Source organism: Jaculus jaculus, chromosome 9 (assembly GCF_020740685.1).
Source record: "Jaculus jaculus isolate mJacJac1 chromosome 9, mJacJac1.mat.Y.cur, whole genome shotgun sequence".
In the NCBI taxonomy this organism is placed as follows: domain Eukaryota; kingdom Metazoa; phylum Chordata; class Mammalia; order Rodentia; family Dipodidae; genus Jaculus; species Jaculus jaculus.
Window position 1 is genome coordinate 3,389,433 of NC_059110.1, and position 18,979 is coordinate 3,408,411.

The 18,979-nt window shown below is 45.3% G+C and overlaps 1 protein-coding gene across 1 annotated transcript in view; it reads left to right on the plus strand.

The window, feature by feature from the left end:
* Positions 1–18,979, plus strand: part of Pde10a (phosphodiesterase 10A) — a 201,710-nt gene that overhangs the window by 108,303 nt on the left and 74,428 nt on the right. Inside the window, 1 exon segment of the mRNA XM_004651088.3 lies at positions 16,489–16,517. Within this exon segment, the coding sequence (XP_004651145.2) occupies positions 16,489–16,517 (29 nt within the window).

Consider the following 18,979-nt stretch of genomic DNA (forward strand, 5'->3'; position numbering starts at 1 on the left):
AGTGCAATACCTGAGGGCATTCACTTATAAAGAAAAAAAGTTTTTTTGGCAATGGCAGAAACATGTGCTAGAAAAGATAGCTTAGCAGTTAAGGCGCTTGCCTGCAAAGCCAAAAGACCCAGGTTTGATTCTTTTGCAGTGGCCGGAGGCCCTGGCACACGCATTCTCTCCCCCACTCTCTCTGTCTCGAATACATAAATAAATAAAAGTAAAACATTTTTAAAAGTACGTCATTAGCTAGGACATAGAGACAGATTGAGAGGAGGGAACTGGGGTCACATCGAGGATCACCTCGGGACATACCCCCAGTGGCCTCCCACTAGACTCTTCCACCCAAAGGACTGAGGCACCTTCCTGTACCACCGCCAGCCTGGGATCAAGCCTTTTAACACCCGTTCACAGTCTTCAGACTGCAGCAGTGATTAGCAATGGTTAGTCATCACATAAAGGCCAGCGGAATGCCCCTCAGCATGGACCTTCCCATGTAAACCCAGGGTGCCTTTGACGTCGCCTGCTGAGCAGTGAGGGGCGCTCACAGCAGGCCCGTGTTACATCTTGTATTCCTATCCTCTGGAACACTTATATGTCTATGTCCTTTGGGTGCTGTTTTCTGTCTCTAAAACGTGTTTGTTACGTTAATTGTTACTTTTGCAGTCACAGGCATAGAACTCGGGCCCTGCACATGCTAGGTAACTGTCCTGCCACTGGGCCACATCTCCACCCCCAAGCATGGATTTGTCTTTAACCCAGATTGCTTAAGAATTAATTACATTTATGAAAAGAGAAAGGTAGGCTCAAAAAGCTTCTGAGGTCAAGTATGTTTCCCTCAAATTGAATATTTTTTGACTTCTGTAGTATAATGTATACTACAGTATAATTTTAATAATTTTTGTTTTGATTTTAGATGGATTTAGGTTTGGCCAGACTTGCCTTCTCATGTTTTGAATATCATTTTTATAATATCAGTTGATTTTACATGAGCATTTTTAAGCGTTAAAGAGGCTGTATTAGATCAAGAGAAGGAAAGTACAGAGAGCTCTACCTCGTGGAAGGCAGAAGAAGGTAGGGGTACACGTGGGAGTAGGGGTCCCCCCTCCAGTCTCTGCTCGTTAGGACCCCATGAGGGGGCTGACCAGAGCGAGGGACCTGGAAATTGAGGAACAGTGGAAAACCAAAACAGGATGAGCAGGTTTTTATGTAAACCAAAACATAACAGTTTGAGGGAAATATTGTTAGTGTAACAAAGATGCTATGTAACTATCACACAAAATGATTATTTTAAAAATGTTATGGGCTGGAGAGATGGCTTTGCGGTTAAGTGCTTGCCTGTGAAGCCTAAGGACACCGGTTCGAGGCTCGATTCCCCAGGACCCACGTTAGCCAGATGCACAAGGGGCACATGCATCTGAAATTTGTCTACAGTGGCTGGAAACCCTGGCACGCCCATTCTCTCCCTCTCTCTCTCTGATTCTTTCTGTGTCGCTCTCAAATAAATAAATAAAAATAAACCAAAAAAAATTTTAAAATGTTATGGTGCTGGTAGTACAAATAATTTTCCCTGTCTAGTAGGTTTTTATATTTCTATGTAGTTTTTATAAACAAAGAGTGGGTAAAGCTGAGAAAGAGGACTGAGATTTGAAATACTTTTAAAAGTAAGAACAATAATTTTTGAAGTATATATGTGAATACGTGTGCATGTGTGTGCACGTGTGTGTGCCTGTTGAGTGGGAGAAGAGAAATCAGAGCAACTGGGGCTGGAGAAATGGCTTAGCAGTTAAAAAGGAACTTGCTTGCAAAACATGATGGCCCTGGTTTGATTCCTTAGTACCCTTTAAAGCCAGATGCACAAGGTAGCACATGCATTTGGAGTTCATTTGCAGTGGCTGGATGCCCTGGTGTGCCCATTTTCTCTTTCTGTCTGCCCCCTTTCTCAAATAAGTAAGAGAAAGTTAAAAAATAAAAGAAATGGGGTAGGCATTTTCTTCTCAAATCAACCATAGCTTGCTGACCAAGAACATGACTCACTGTGTTTCTGACTCTGGCACGCCTCGAACATGTGGAAACACTGAAATGTGGGATACTTCCAGTGTGTGGGTGGGCTCAGCGAGGGCGCATCACAAACACCGTGCTGCGTGCTGAGGGTAATTACACAGTGTAAGCGTATTTAGTATTTGTGGAACATGAGATTGAGTCCAGGATGTACAATGCAAAAAATTTTACCCACTATTTAGTGTAATTGTAAAAGTTAACACTTTGCGTTTATTATAAATGCTTTAAATGTGCCATACCCTGTTTTTCAAATTTCTGCTTTCTATAGTAATCAAGTAATTATTTATTAATACACGTGTTGAGGGTGATATGACTGGAGTAATGTGTGGAAGGGACAGCACGTTTGTCGTATATTTTCTCAGTCACTCCAGCTCCCTTTTCTAACCCCTTGCTCCTCTTCTGATCTCCCCCACCAAAGCGGGGATGCATTCTTGAAACAGATGAAGCTGCTGCCTGGGGTTAGGTGACCATCTGGCCAGGGCACCACGGGGGTGCCGCTAAGCTGAAAGTGGGGGTGGCAGACGGGTAGGTCCTGGGTGGTTTGCAGTGCAGATGTGTGGAAAGCAGCCTGTAATCCTGCCATGTGGCTGAAGAGCCCCTCACTTCCCATTCCTTAAAGGAGTTGCCAAGAGAATGTGTCTTCTGAACCTATGCCCTTACCTGGTCCCTAAGGACCATGTGCAAACATGGCTTCCCTCCCCTTCCTCTCAGCTTTTCTTTCTTCTCATTGTTATTAAAAAACACCAAAAAAAAAAAAAAAAAAAAAACTACTCATCTCAACTTTTTATATTCTCCTTCCAAATCCCTTCTTTGACGGCTATGTGAGGAAACGAGCTTTTATTTCCCAGGGTGGTGGTGGTCTGGGGATGAACTTCAGGGATTGCTCCAGTGTCCCTGTGTGGGTCCAGAAAAGAAACCTGGACAGGCAGAAGCTATTGGAGAAGACGTTAGGGATGATTCGGGCCACCCGGGCTACTTGATGGACAACAGAAGGGAAGGGGTGAATGCTGTGGTGGACTGAATAGGGGTGCCCTGCTTCATATTCCATTGGTAGATACTTTGCTGTTAAAGCCACTGATGAACGCACTTCCATGAAAGTGGTTTAGCTGTGGGATTGGGGAATTACACAGAGATAAATCTTACCTGTTTCCATGCATGTGGATCCTGGATTGGTTTAAATCTGCATTATATTTACCTAACTGTTTGCTTTTAAAGCGATGGGCCTTCATGATAGTTGTAGTTAGTCTTCAGTATTCATTTATCGTTCTATAGAGCTGTTTGGTGCTCATGAAGCCCTTAAAATACAGGAGCACCTGGCATATTTCACTTGAATTATAGAAGTATTTGGAGTACAGCAATCAATCATGGTTGTTCACAGAGCACTTGTCACTTCCAGGGCCTCCAGGATGGGCCCTTAGAATCTGCTTACAACTGGTGACTGAGGTACAGTCATGCTTATTTGGCAGGGGTTGAAAGTGTCAGGGAAAGGGACAGTGTGACAAGGCATCCAGTGCTTCATATTCAATGATACGAGACACCCCACAGTGCCTATAAGGGCATCTCCAGGGCGTGGGCAGTCCTTGAAGCCTCATAGAACAGCATGCACACAGCTGGAGCCTTGGCAAACGTGAATGAGCTGGGTAGAGTCAGATCCTAAACCTCCATGGGCACTGTTAACTGTGCTTGTGAGCCCACGGTCACTGTCAGGGTCTCTTTCAAGCCTGCCTTATCTCTTCCACACTCATGGAAAAAGTTCTTAAGGGAAGGACATGTTGAGTATGTCAACCCCAAGTGATAGGCAGCAGAAGTGTTTCAGCTTTAAGAATGCTGTTTTTATTTCTCGATTACATTGTGTATGCATTTATCTTTAAATCAGTGTACACTCTTACGTTTCATCGGGGAATTCTCGAATATAATTGGGTGTGGCTTATCTTCCTCCCCCACATGCCTACCCCATCTTGTACCCTTCCAACTCCCAGTAGCGCCCTTTCTACTTCCGTGTCACAAATGTGCCCCGCTTCCCCACAGTCCCCTTTCCCTCTGTGGTCCCCAATCTAGTGTGGTGACTTGTAATCTCACTCCTTGACTTTGTTTGTGGAGCACGCTTAACGTGAAGATCCAGTCAGGGTTTTGGATTCAGAAGCTGGGCTTGTACACCCGGGTGCCGTGAGTTTCATCATCAAGTGATGTGCTGAGCTGCTGAGAGCACTGCCGTGTTGAGGTGTCCGTGGTCGAACTAGCCGAAGAGCTGTCAGCGTACTTCGCACCAGCTCTAGCGGTGGACTGGGCGTGGCCCAGGTCTGTGCTTTCCAGTGAAGGAAGTCCAACAGGAGGACGGGAAACCAGGCAAGCAGAGGGGTTTAGGGAAGAGACAGCCTCCTGTCTTCAGGTTTGCATTTCAGGGATCTTTTGTGGTTGTTTACAGCTTAGTTTCATTATTTTCAGTTCACATGGATTATTTTTTTTTAAATCTATAGCTGAGAGGTAAATTGCTTCTTGAAATTGACCTTGAACCTAAATTCCTGTAGACTAATTTTTAAGTGATATTTAGAAATTGGAGATTGTATGTGTTTCTTTTATAACATACTTATATTCAGAGAGAAGGTGTCAAAAGTTCCCCAGAAAACAGGAAGAGTTTGTACACGTGCAACAGAATGTACATTCTAAGGAGGGTTTCAATCAGTTTTATCAAACATCTTTAACCTCTGTTTGGATAAAACAAACTTTGGGAAGAAATAATTATGTCTTACATTTAATTTCACTAAACACAATTTATTTATGTTAATTCCTATGTGACAGGTTCAGCTGGTTTCCTCGGACACTAAACGAGTTAGCACCGTCATGTTTATTATACACAGTGGGTAGAAGGTGCAGCCTTTGCTCTTCGTGAACAAGCACCCCAAGTTATGAGGGTTCTACACCCCAAAGGCCACTCCTGCATTTCGGTCATAAGCAGGAGGAATCCAGATGACCCTGACTCATCTATAGTGTCTCATCCTCTTTTGGCTCTTGGTGCCCAAGGTTACTAGATACGTGGTGGTGGTGGTAGAAAGGATGCATGGAGACATGGCCATCAGCATGAGCACACCAGTGTCTTCCCTATTATACTAATGCAAAATTTGTGCTAGGGCTCCAGAGGTGGCCCAGAGGGTAAAGGCGCTTGCTTGCAGGGCTTCCTGGCCCTGGTACAGCCAGATGCACAAGGTGGCACATGTGTCTGGAGTTCATTTGCAGTGCAAGAAGTCCCAGCACTGCTTCTCTCTCTCTCTCTCTTTCTCTCTCCCTCCCTCCCTACCTCTCTCTGTCTCTCTCCTTGCAAGTAAATAGAAATACTGTAAATGGACCAGAGAGATAGCTCAGCAGTTAAGGTGCTTGCCTGCAAACCCTAACGATCTGGGTTCACTTTGCCAGTACCCGTGTAAAGCCAGATGCACAAAGTAACACATGCGTCTGGAGTTTGTTTGCAGTGGTTAGAAGTCTTGGTGCTTCCATTCTCTCTCCTTTTTCTGTCTCTTTCTCTCTCTCTGCTTGCAAGTAAAATAACATGAAAAAAAGATTTTAAAAAATATTGTAAAAATTAAATAAAGTTAGTATTAATAAGAAAAGTCCCCAGTGTGGCTGTAATATTAGCTTTCTAAAGGAATGCTATTTGGCTCTCCAAAGAGCAACAAACAGTACTGAAAAATTTATCAAGACAGGGTGCTATCCTTAGTCTTTTAGGCCTATAGTTTCTATTATTCCTGTGTAGACAACACTCTATAGTAGAACATGCCTCTACTGGCATACTTGTAGTGTTCAGGTAAATAGTAATGAAAGGATTGCTGCTATCAGCTACCTAACGTATTTTCCAGAAAATATATAAATAATTTCCTTTCTTATCCAAAAACTCTAGTTAACACGCATTTTTCTCCTTTCCATGATGCTAGAAATGGGAATTACTTTTCATTTAGATGAAACCTAATTATTTCATACTCAGAACAAGAGGATGTAAGTGATGTCCTCCTATACCTACTGTCTGATAGCCTGAAGTCCAGGTTAAATTACACTTGTGCAGTTTAATATGTAACGGATGGCGTCTGTGCTGGTGTGTATGTTGTGGTGGCATTTTGAATTAATCACTGTGAGTTACTTTGTCAACACATGCAGTGCTGAAAGGTTTTAATATGTAGAACACTAATTGATATGTTAACACATGTCATGAATTAGGAAAACCCACATTCTTGAAACGGTTCTCATGGAACCTAAGTTTGGACACTTCTCTCTTTTCCTTGTAATTATTATTGTGTATTTACTGGAAACTATTTTATATCAACTATTAAATTACATTATCACACAGAAGCTTTATATCCCATGTTCATTTGTTTACGGTAATGGAAATCAGAAAATGTGTTGAATGCGATGATATGAATTACTGACAAACTCCAGTGTACCATCTGGTTACCAGGAAGGAGATAACATTAACTGGTGTATCTGCAAAGACGTGCTCCATAGGTCCTGCTGGCTGCGCGTCTATATTTTCAAAATGGTGAATCTTTGTCCCTCAGGAGAGTTTATCTCATTAGTAAGGGGTCTTGTGCCTCCTGAATACCCCAGCCTAAGGGGTAAGATTCTGATAAGATTAAGTGAGGTTGTTACACATGCTGTTATGGGTTACAGTCTATCTCTTGTTGTTGACTAGACTGTCTTCACAAGCCATTTTATTGTTGTCTATCACATTCCAACTAATAATTTATGTATTTACAGTCATGAAACTTATCCAGGAAAACTTGCTGATTCAAATGAATGAAATATTTGTGAACTATTTGATTTTCGGAAATATTTGTTTCCCTTAAGTAAAAACTCCCATTTTCCAGTTGTATGGATGTTTATTGAAAGTTGTTAACTGATACAATTATTTTTAGCCTTTAGAATTTTATTTCACATTATGCAACATATTTTAAACTTAGACATCTGTGAAATATAAGTAGTATAGTGTTTATCATATATCATTTTTCCAATCTACCTCTTTAAAACTTACTGGATATTTAACAGTGATCCAGATTATTTGACCTAAGGTTGAATAGTCATTTGTAGCAGCATCCATTTGGGTGTCTAGTTGTTCCTGGAATGTGACCAAGGATGACGTGTTCTTCTGGATGGCCATCCAGAATAATAGTTAACAAATATTTATTGCTTCCTTGCCATGTGTATATCAGGAGAACGGGAATAAAATGTGAACTTGGTCCTTCCAGAAGCTCCCTGAGGAGGGGACGCCAGCTAAAGAACACATAAGCCGAGTGCGAGTTTATTTCAGTCTTTATTGATTGTGCACATTAGAAAAAAAATCTAGCATAATATCTAGCAAGTAGAAATGTTGAATTGAAATTAAATTTACTTGAGATTTAAAAATCAGCAGCATTGGCCTTACACCCTGAGGCTGGGCTTCTGTCTGTCTGCATGTCCCTGGCTGTGCAAGACGGAGGAGTGGCTTTTCTCTGTGGCTGCCCTCAGACGACTTGTGACTGTGGTAAAAAGATGAAAGGCAAGTGTAAGCTGGGCATGGTGGTGCATGCCTTTAACCCCAGCACTCGGGAGGCAGAGGTAGGAAAATCACCATGAGTTCAAGGCCACCCTGAGATTACTTAGTGAATTCAAGGTCAGCCTGAGCTAGAGTGAGATCCTATCTTGAACCCCCTCCCCCAATGAAAAAAAGAAAGTGTAAAACACAGAACTCAAATGAATAGGTGTCAGTCAGTGTGTTGGATCAGTCATTGTCATTCACAGCTGTGGAAACCGATGCAAAGCTTTTTTGGTAAGTGGCTTGGTTCTCAAAGTGTGCTCCCCAGGCCAGCAACCTGAACATTGTGCCATGTCGAGTCACCCCACCCTGCTCAGCCCAGACTTCTGGACTCGGAATCTCTCTGACCTGGCAGTATGTGTGAAGATGCAGGAATTTAGGGCTTGCTAATTCCAAGGGCCATGGCATTTGCACACTGGGAAGCAAGGCAGCACTGCCCCGAGCTGAGAAAGTTGAGAGCAGTGAGAGGCAAGGAGTAGAGCGACTTCTGGGATGACCTAAGGAGGGAAGCCCAGAAAATTCATGAAGCAGCGTGTTAGCAGGAATCCGTAGGGCAGCCTAAGGCAAGTTTGCCAGTATGTCAGTTCTGCTCAAACAATACTATGGGTGAAAGAATGAATATGATAGTCACTCCTTTGTTGTTACTACTCATCTTGTACTGGAAATTCTGATCGTGTCTGAGGTAGATCTGGTGGGATGTTCTCTGAGGTAGATCTGGCGTGATGTGCTCTGAGGTAGATCTGGTGGGATGTTCTCTGAGGTAGATATGCTATGCTGTGTTCTGAGGTAGATCTGGTGTGATGTTCTCTGAGGTAGATTTGGTGTGATGTTCTCTGAGGTAGATCTGGCGTGATGTGCTCTGAGGTAGATCTGGTGGGATGTTCTCTGAGGTAGATGTGGTGTGATGTGCTCTGAGGTAGATGTGGTGTGATGTGCTCTGAGATAGATCTGGTGGGATGTGCTCTGAGGTAGATCTGGTGTGATGCGCTCTGAGGTAGATCTGGTATGATGTGCTCTGAGGTAGATGTGGTGTGATGTGCTCTGAGGTAGATCTGGTGTGATGTGCTCTGAGGTAGATGTGGTGTGATGTGCTCTGAGGTAGATCTGGTGGGATGTGCTCTGAGGTAGATGTGGTGTGATGTGCTCTGAGGTAGATGTGGTGTGATGTGCTCTGAGGTAGATGTGGTGTGATGTGCTCTGAGGTAGATGTGGTGTGATGTGCTCTGAGGTAGATGTGGTGTGATGTGCTCTGAGGTAGATGTGGTGTGATGTGCTCTGAGGTAGATGTGGTGTGATGTGCTCTGAGGTAGATGTGGTGTGATGTGCTCTGAGGTAGATGTGGTGTGATGTGCTCTGAGGTAGATGTGGTGTGATGTGCTCTGAGGTAGATGTGGTGTGATGTGCTCTGAGGTAGATCTGGTGTGATGTGCTCTGAGGTAGATCTGGTGTGATGTGCCCTGAGGTAGATGTGGTGTGATGTGCTCTGAGGTAGATGTGGTGTGGTATGTTCTAGGGTAGTTCAGATATGCTGTACTCTTGGGTAGTTCTGCTGTTGGTTTCACATCTAGAAAAAGTTTTCTCCACGATTAGAGAGAAGTTGTGTGAAGGGTTTTGTATCTTTTTACATTAACCTACTATTTGCATTCTGCGCTGATTGAAATAGGACGAGGTGAAGCTATGTATCTTATTTCCCTAAACACATTAACTGCATCTTTAATGCAGTATGAACAACCTCTGTTTTAACCTTTGAAAACACAGATGGGTGATGACACACTATAGTTCCTGTGATTGGTTTTAATTTATAGAATTTGTAGGTGTGTTTGCCTTCTTTGTTGCTATTTTGTGTGTAGTATGTATGCACATATGCATGTATGTATGTATATATGTATGGCATACATTTGTGTGTGCTGATGCTCACGCTCCTTGTGCACGTAACAGGAGGGCAGAGGAGGGCATCAGGTGTCCTCCATTGCTCTTCTTTCTTATTTCCTTGAGATTGAGTCTCATACTAACCTGGAGCTGCCAGTTCTCAGTCAGACTGTTCGACTCTGGAGCTCCGGCAATCCTATCTGCACTATTCCTTAACATTGGGATCATAGGCATGTGTGAACATGCTTGGCTTTTTACGTGGGTGCTGGAAATTGAACTCAGGTCCTCACCTTGGGTCAGGAAGAGCTCTTACCAGCTCCGATGTTATTTTATGAAGGGTTAGCACTGACTTCTGGCTTTTGTGCACACATAATGTAGATTTATCCCATACCAGTTAGTCCCTTGGTCATTGACTATTGGTTATTTCCTTTGTTCTCTCAGTAAGATTTGTCGGGTAGGAAGTTGGAGGCTCTTAAAACGAAACAGCTTGGTTTTGGTGTTGATAGACCTTTTGGCTTTCCCTCCTCTCTCCCCTTCCTTGCCACTGGGTCTCTGGACCCACTGTACTCCTGCGGAGTCAATGAGATCAACTGTTAGGTTTCACCTGAGTGAGATCATGTCATATGTACCTTTCTGCGTCTAACATTTTCACTTAACATAATGCTCTATTCATGTTTTTGAAAATTACTACAAGTTCATGATTTTTCTCTTTGCAACAAGTTCTCTCTTTCTCTCCCTCTGATAGGTGTGTTCAACCAAACTGGCAATTACAATTTTATTTCTCACACCTTAGTAGTAGTCCATTGTGCATACACGTCATGTTTTCTTTGTTTATCAGCTGATGGACCTATGGTTTGGCTGTGGCTTCACTATTTTGGATAGTGTTCCAGTGAACACGGTGGCCCAAATGTTTCTTCAACTTGCCACTTCTTTTCTTTTTTGTTATTGACAATTTTTGTACATAAACATGATGTAGTTTGATCACCACCCCCTCTCATTACTTTCTTTTACCACCCTCCCCTAACCTTCTTCCCCAGGACCCCTTCCTTCCAAGTACATTCTCTTCTGATTTCATTTCTTTTAGATACTCACTCAGCAGTGGAGTGGCTAAGACCACATGGCCATGCTGTTTGAGTTTTGGGGACCTTTATATTTTTTCCATATGGATGTGTGAATTTACATTCTCACCACCAGCATGCGAGCTCCCCTTTCCTGCATCCTCCCAAGCATTTGTTTCTCTTCTCTCTCTCTCTCTTCCCCTTTTCCTCTGATTTTCTTCTCTGTCCTTCCTTCCTTCTCCTTCCCCTTCCTTGTTTGGATAACAGCCATTCTAAGGGAGGATAGTAAAATTTTACTTAAAGTGATTCCATGTTGTGAGCCTCTGTAGCATCCTAGGGCACACTGTCTAAAAGTTAATCTTAATTAGACTTAAAAATTAGTGAGCATGTGGCTTTGCTGCTCTGGGTAATGGTGAAGAGAATTACCACGGATGTGATTAAGTGTAGCCCGGTCGTCATGATTACTGGAGTCTTCCCCTAATGACTTCACTTGGATGAACAGGAGAGGTGAAACTTGTGATGCATTCAGGGACAACTCATCTCTCATGGTGACCTCACTCATGTTCATGAAATTCCTTTTGGATGAGTGAAAGTGGCCAAGAATTTGCCCTCGAGTTCATTCCAGGAGGTGACATCAGGCCGCCAGTGCAATCCCACTGTCAGCAGGTTGCACCAGCAGGGATGGCTTGACAGTTGCAGGTACTTGCAGATTCTTCCACCTGAGTCCGTGAAAACAGAGGGGAGAGCCTCTTCAGAGGTGTGTGGATCTCTGGGATTGATGCAGCTCTGAAGCGGGGGTGGAACGAGGAATGAAGGGCACACAGGGGCCTTGGAGAGTGTGGTAGATAAAGCGATGGAGGGAGTGGGCCCGGAGGCCTCTGCTCTTTACGTGGGAAGACTCCTTGCATGCTGGTGGGGAGCACTTCAGGAGATGGAGGACTGTGATTCAGGGGGAGGACAGGTTGCTAGAGTGTCCTTGATCAGGTGAGGGATGGAATGTAGTACCAAGTGGAGGGGCATGCCTTAGAGGTGAGGAAGTACCTGCATTCCTGCTGTAGGACAGGTGGCAGGCAGGTGTGCAGGGATGGTGTGGGATTTACTAGTGTGCGTGTGTATGAGTGTGAGATCAGAGGACGACCTTAGATATTGGCCTTTGCCTTCCAACTCCTTTGAGGCAGGGTTTCGTTTTTGCCCCTGTGTTTGTCACGCTGACTGGATCACCAGCGTCTCTCTGCCTCTTTTCTTGCCACAGGCATACTGGGGTTACAGACGCCTGCCATAGTGCTTGGGATATATATAAATACAAGTGTATATACATCTATATCTATATCTATATCTATATCTATATCTATATCTATATCTATATCTATATCTATATCTATATCTATATCTATATCTATATATATATATATAGAAAGAGAGAGAGAGAGAGACAGAGGGAGAGACGGGGGGGGGGAGAATGGATGCACCAGGGCCTCCAGCCACTGCAAACAAACTGCAGACACATGTGCCACCTTGTGCATCTGGCTTATATGGGTACTGGGGATTATAACCTGGGTCCTTAGGCGTCATAGGCAAGCGCCTTAACCACTAAGCAATATCTCCAGCCCCGTGCCCTGCTTCTTATGTGGTGTTTGGGGATCTCGGCACAAACACTCATACTTTCATGGACAGGGCAAGGAGTTTTGCTCACTGAGCCGCCCCCACTATAGTTTTCCATGACTGGGGAACAGGGAAGGACAGCTGGAGGGCAATTGTCACCTGCACCTGAACCAGTGTCTCATCTGTACAGGGCATATGGCCTTGGTGGCTTCTGAGGACAGAGGTCACCTGTAACATGGTGGAACAGGTGGCTTCAGTGGTCCTTTGAGCATGGAGGTCCTGTCTTTGCACTGGTAAATGGTTTTGAACCAATAACCAGTCGACATAACTTCCCACCAGGTCAAGGGCAGGCCTCTAGGACATCGCTGGATGCAAGTAGGTTCGTGATTCTGCCAAACAGATGTGGGGATAAGAGGGCAACATGAGGAGGCATTAGGAGAGGAGGAGGGTGCCAGGCCATGGGGAGGTGACCAAATGTGCTAAAGACCAGCAGGTACTCAGCTCTGCAAAGGGGCTCTGCCCATCCTGGAATGTCTTTACTGAGTGGCCCTCCATGAGAGCCCCCACCCCTCAGATGTCCTGTTCTTGTCTGGTTCCTTGAACCCAAACTGAAGTGGAGGGGGGTGTGGAGGGGGTTTGATCAGCACCTTCTACAGAAGGGGAAAAGACAGGAGGGGAATGATGTGGGGGAAGCGGGCAGTGAGCTGGGTACAGGAGGGCTTAGTAGTGATCCTGCTGCCCCCACAGGGGGTTTTGAAGCTCAGCGGACCCTCAGGCGTTGCCTCTTTGGTCCCAGGGTTTGGGTCTTGATAGTGAGCCTCAGAGTGACCCTTGACCTCCTGTGGTCCGGAGGGCGGTGCCTTCCCACACATAAAGCCAGTGATTTGGTCTTAAATATGCTACTGGGGCTAGAGAGATAGCTCACTGACTAAGGTGCTTGCCTGCAAAGCCTAACAACCTGGGTTAGATTCCCTAGTACCTATATAGAGCCAGATGCACAAATTACTGGTACATTGGAGTTTGTTTGCAATGGCTAGAAGCCCGGCCTGACCATTCTCTCTCTCTCTCGCTCACTTTCATGCATGCACAAATAAATAAAAGTATATTTAAAAACAAAATATGCTAGTAGTAAATTGTATTATATGATAAAATAATTAAAATATTTAAAGAATAATAGCTTTATATAAAAATGTGTGTATTTTGTGTATAGGCAGGAGCAAAAACAAAACAAAAAATGTTGGGGTTAAAAAAACCCCTTTCTGCTGGGAATGCAACTCAGTGGAGGAACGCTGGCCCAGTGCATCAGGAACCCTGTGTATAGTATGCTTATGAAGTTGCAGAAATTGTAGTGCATGTGCCTGGATATAGTAAGAAACAGGCTGTGTGAGAATTGAGAATGAAGGCCTACGTGGCCGTTTCCTAACCTCAGGATCGTGACAGCAGTTCAGAAATGTTAGACTGCAGACCATGGTTTCCACCAACTTTCAGATCACTACAGAGTGTCAGGGAAGTAAAAAGTTCAACATGAGCAAATTGGGGAGCTTGCTGGCATCTTGTCAGTGGAAGGAAAAACCTCGCTCTGGGTGCTTCTGAGAGGGTGTCACTGGCCACTCCCTGAGGGTCCCTGCCGCACAGGAATGTGGTAGGTTTCAAGGGCGGCTGAGGCTGAGAGCGGACAGGGAACACCTTCCCCAAGCGCATCTCTCCTGCCCCTGTCAGCGGCCAGGCCAGGAGCTCAGTCGTGCTGGAAGCCACGCGGCAGCACTCTCAGGCAGGGCAAATTCACCTGGAGTTCCCGTGCCATGTCAGGATTGATGGCCTGTGTGGATGCGAGTGGGCAGGTCTTCTTACTTATTATGCTTCTGTCAGAAAATAACTTATTTTTCAGTAATAACTCATTGCTAGTCTGGTGTTTGCTCTCGGGCATTGTGAGGTGTCTGGGGTGTGGGGTTTGCTCTCCCGGGGAAGCAGAGGCAGCAGCCACCATGCCAGACACTGGGAACACCAGTGGAGCTCCCCCGCTGCGGAGAACAAGCCCCTGCCCTGTCCATGCAGAAGAGTTCAACGAAGTGAGCATGCAGATCCCCGTTGGCCAGAACGCAGCAGTCCCTGGAGGGGACAGACATGGCATTCATATCACAAAGCTCACACAGTGCAAAGTTCAAAGGAGCAAAGGTGACACGTTTCTAAATCAGCCCAAAGGGGAAAATAGTTCTGTAAATGCAGGTGGCCTATTGCACGCACACTCTGGTCTGAAAATGACATGCCATGCAAATGGAGAAAGTCAGTGGAACATTTACAACTTTGATATCAGTAGATATGGCTGGAGGATATGATGGGAGGAGGGGAATTTCCTAAGTTTCCAAATTCAGTGTGGCTCTGTTTTGTCTTAGCATAAAACCTCCTCTTAGCTCATGAACTTTTCATTACATTTACTGTAAATATCATAAAGTTTGATTTTATTTATTTATTTTTAAAATATTTAATCTATTTACTCAAGTGGAGAGGGAGAGGGAGAGAATGAGGATACCAGGGCCTGTAGCCACTACAAGTAACTGCAGACACATACCACTTTGTGTATCTAGCAGGTATTGGAGAATTGAATTTGTGTTCTTGGGCTTTGCAGGCACATGCCTTAACTGCTGAGCCACCTCTCCAGCCCTACTTATTTATTTTTGAGGCAGGGTTTCACTGTATGCCCCTCACACTGGCAGTCTTCAGGCTCACCACACACAGCCTGCTTGCATCTTATAAAACCATTGTTATTGAATTTATTGCATGCATGTTAAAAAAATAACCAAAGCATGTGTAGCTTTAGGTATATAAATAAACTGTTGTAATGGTAAATAGTACCCTTTGCTGACAGGTTTAGGAGACAGCACAGTAGAGTACATGGAAAGCAGCTTTAGTAAAGATGAAACCACAGGCAAATGCTCCACCTGCATGCAGCATGCTGACATCCTCAGCGAAGCCATAAGCAACACAGCGACCACAGGCGTGTACTGTTTCTGAGTACTCGCTTTCTGAGCTTAGTAGTTTCTGACAAGTCCCAGGTCGAGCACACGTGCCATCAGCATGGAAATCAGAGCTCTAGTAGCTTGTGTTTTGAAGCAAGTGAGAGACAGACAGAGGGTGGCGTCCTGAGGGACAAACGGAAAGAGAAAGTATATGCATGTGCATGTGATGGGCACAGCATATATATATATGGAGAAAACAGGAGATAACAGGTTCAGGGACTGGCTTGAAAGCTTCTGGTGGTTTGTGAGCTGGGACTAGATGGCATCCTCAGGGGAGATGTGTTGCAAGCAGTAAGTGCATGAGAAGCAACGAGGGCAACACTGGGGATCGGAGGTCAGTTCATGGGGACACTGGAGCAGAAAGGAGGCTGGAAGTTCATGGGGACACTGGAGCAGAAAGGAGGCTGGAAGCACTGGGGATCGGAGGTCAGTTCATGGGGACACTGGAGCAGAAAGGAGGCTGGAAGCACTGGGGATCGGAGGTCAGTTATCTGTGACACCGGGGGAAAAAGGAGGCTTGGAGCCTTGTCTCAACTTAGATCATAGTGTTTTAGAGCCCTGTTTTACCTGGGCTCATATGTAGCAACTTAGAGCATGCCCAGCGCCTGGCACAGCTGTGTGGATGAGGCACACAGGGTTTGATTCCTGGAAAGGACACCTGCCTCAAGCGAGAATATTTGCACACCTCCAGTTTGTTGCAGATAAATGATGCAAGGTGGCAACAACACCTGCCTGGAGATCTGGAGAGGCAAGGTGTGCCCACAGCAGTGTAGGGACTGTGGCATGGCCGTAGGGATTCTTACCTAAGTCAGGTGCCAGCTGTCACTCCCTTCAAGCACCCCAGAGCCAGCCAGTTCAGGCTCAGAATACAGAGTGCGGCCGTGCGCCTGCTGTGGGCCCTGCTGTGGACCTTCCACAGCAACGCACCCAGAGATCTAGGAGTCCTGGGGTTTCCTCATAGCACAAGCCTTAGTAGTGTTGGGGATAGTTTTGGAGTCTCTGTCATTATAATACTCCCAACTGTTACAACCCCAAAGGGTCTGCATAGCCTACTGTTGTCATAGGGTGACCATCTCCATTTTAGAGTCTTAAAAGAAAAAAAAAAACACAATAGGAAAAAGGTTGCTGTGGCAGGGGTATTTCATGTCCTCAGTTTGTTCTCTCAATGTGTCCTGTCTTGTCCCATACTGGGCAGTTCTTACAAATCTGGGTCTTAGCCATCCTGGCAGGAGGCCTTGCAGAAGAGCCTCACATCTGTGAGGGTGAATGGCATGTTCTGTGTCTCCTCCTTGCCAGGGTTTCTAACTGTGTTTCTCTCCTTCCTTCCCATCTGCAGATGAATCGACTCCTAAGGAAGTGAGCAGGGTAAGTACTGGGACTGTGATTGTGGCCTGATCTGGGAAGAACTCCTGCCTACGTTTTCCCCTTACTCTGGCATGTTGAAGTGTTAGAAAAGTATGAGAGAAACCGGGTGCCTTTCCGAAGACACAGAAGGAAGTCAGTAAAGAGAGAAGTCACAGATCACTCTGCACCTCCTTGGGAGGGGCTTTCTGACTCAGGGATCGGCAATTAGAAACCAGAAATGAAGTGGCAGTGGGATTTCAGGGTTCTGTGGAAGAGCCAGCCAAGAGCATTCATACAGCTGTCCCATGGCAGCAACCTGCTGAGGCCATTGTAGACACACGGAGCCCCACAGAGCTGGTTTTCCTCTTGGACCTTCCCTGCTGGACCCCTGCTTCTCAGCTCCAGGATCTTCTCTGTGGAACAGAAGTGGCGACTCGTGGCAAAAGTAGGGTCTTTCCCAGCACTTTGAGGACCATGTGGGGCACTGTTTCCCTGTCACAGAGGAATACTTGGTGCTAAGGTGAAAGGGTTTAGCAGACTTAAAAACTTGGGGACGGTCAGTGCAGAACACATGTAGTATATTGGTTTTGATACCACAAAATTATCAGTAATTTCATAATCTTTTTTTAAGACCTTAAATACATCAAATATCCACAGTAATGAATTTGGGTGGCACCTGTGAAGCCTGATATAGGAAGTCACTCTGAGAAATTTGCCATCTTCTATGAGTAATAGAAGTTTCCATAAAGTGAGAGGTGAGGATAAAAGCGACATGCATGTGGCCTTGGGCAGCCATTAAAAACAGCTGGGGCAAAGCAGCTACATCAGATTTCTGGAGTTGCAACATGTGTCCTCTAAGTCAAGGGCCAGCAGGAACTAAACTGCGACTGCTCAGCAATGGCCCTTTAACAGCTGAAACAGACTGCCTGTGTATGTAGGGACGACTAACTTCCAGGAAACTCTGACAGCACAACCGGTGAAAGACCATGCTGCTATTTTGAGCATGGGAAGACAAGGAATATTCCATGTAGGTTGATTCAATCCATCGATGTCCTTCTGTTATATCAAAGTCCATTGACCACAAAGGTCAGAATCTTGGCTCTGCTATTTTGCCAACATTCACCACACTGGCTACATTTGTCCCTCAGCCTCCAGCATCTCAGGATATAAAGGTTACATGTCATAGTCTTATAACTGATTTTGCTCTTACATCTTTCTTCTTCAAAGATAAACTATTGGCATGTTTAGGGAGTAAAGTAAATACTTTCTCATTATTGTGACCAAATACCTGACAAGAGGCAACTTGAAAAAAAAAAGGGTTTTATCTTGGCTTAACATTCAAGGGTGAAGTCAGTCACAGTGGGGAAGGCACCGGGACTGAAGGCGGCGGGTTGCATTGCATCCACAGTTAGGAAACAGAGAGAGAGGTGAAGCTGGAGCTCAACGCCTGCTCTCTCTTTTTTTTTTAAAAAAATTTCAAGGTAGTGTCCCACTTTAGCCCAGGCTCACCTGGAACCTACTCTGTAGTCCCAGAGTGGCCTCGAACTCACAGTGATCCTCCTACCTCTGCCTCCCAAGGGCTGGGATTAAAGGAATATGCCCCCATACCCAATCTCATATTCTACCTTTTGATGCCATCCAGGACCTCAGCCCATGGCATGGTGCCAGCCACAGTTAGGGTGAAGCTCCCCACTCAGTTAACCTGGTCCAGAAACTCCCACAGCCAAGCACAGGGATGTGGTGTCATGGTGGTTCTCAGTCCTGTTCGGGTGGCAGTTGAGATAAGCCGTCACAGGGAGCACTTCCGTAGAAGAAGGGAACCTGAGACAGAGTGGCTCAGTTCCTTGTTCCCCAGGCACATGCACGTGGGTAGTAAAGCCGTGCTCAGAGGTCCCGCCTTGCCAACACTGGGTTTCCAGGAGGAGGTAAGGAGCTCATGGCCAACCAAAGCAGGAGAGAGGTGAGGCCAGCCAGGGAGGCCGCAGGCTGGGTGCATGGTTCTTGTGTGCTGGGTGTGGAGGAAGCGCTGATGTGCTAGAATGATGTCCAATGCCGCCATCTTTTAGTTTCTCTTTCCCTGAAGAGACTCCGTGTCTTGACTAAAGCTCAAAACTTGATTTTGAAATAGTAGAGCACTGTTTTAAAATGGCATTCAGAAGCACCTGGGGTCACCTATTGACAGAGGGTGACTAGTTACATGCCCTGCAAGACAGAGCATCTTCGTGAGCAGTTTGACCTCTCCCTATTACGCTGACCGTGGAGTTCGTCCTCACTTTGTCTAACAACCTTAACCGTTTGCCATCCACTCATAATTTGACATTTTCAATGTTTCAGAGGAGGATGTGCTCCCTCCTCCATGCATGAGCCATTAGCAGAGATTTTGTCCTGTTTCTTTTCATAAACCATTGAATGTTTCCATAGGGCAGGGTTGACACAATACAGTAAGCCATCCGTCGCTTTTTAAAAATATTTAAAAAATTTAG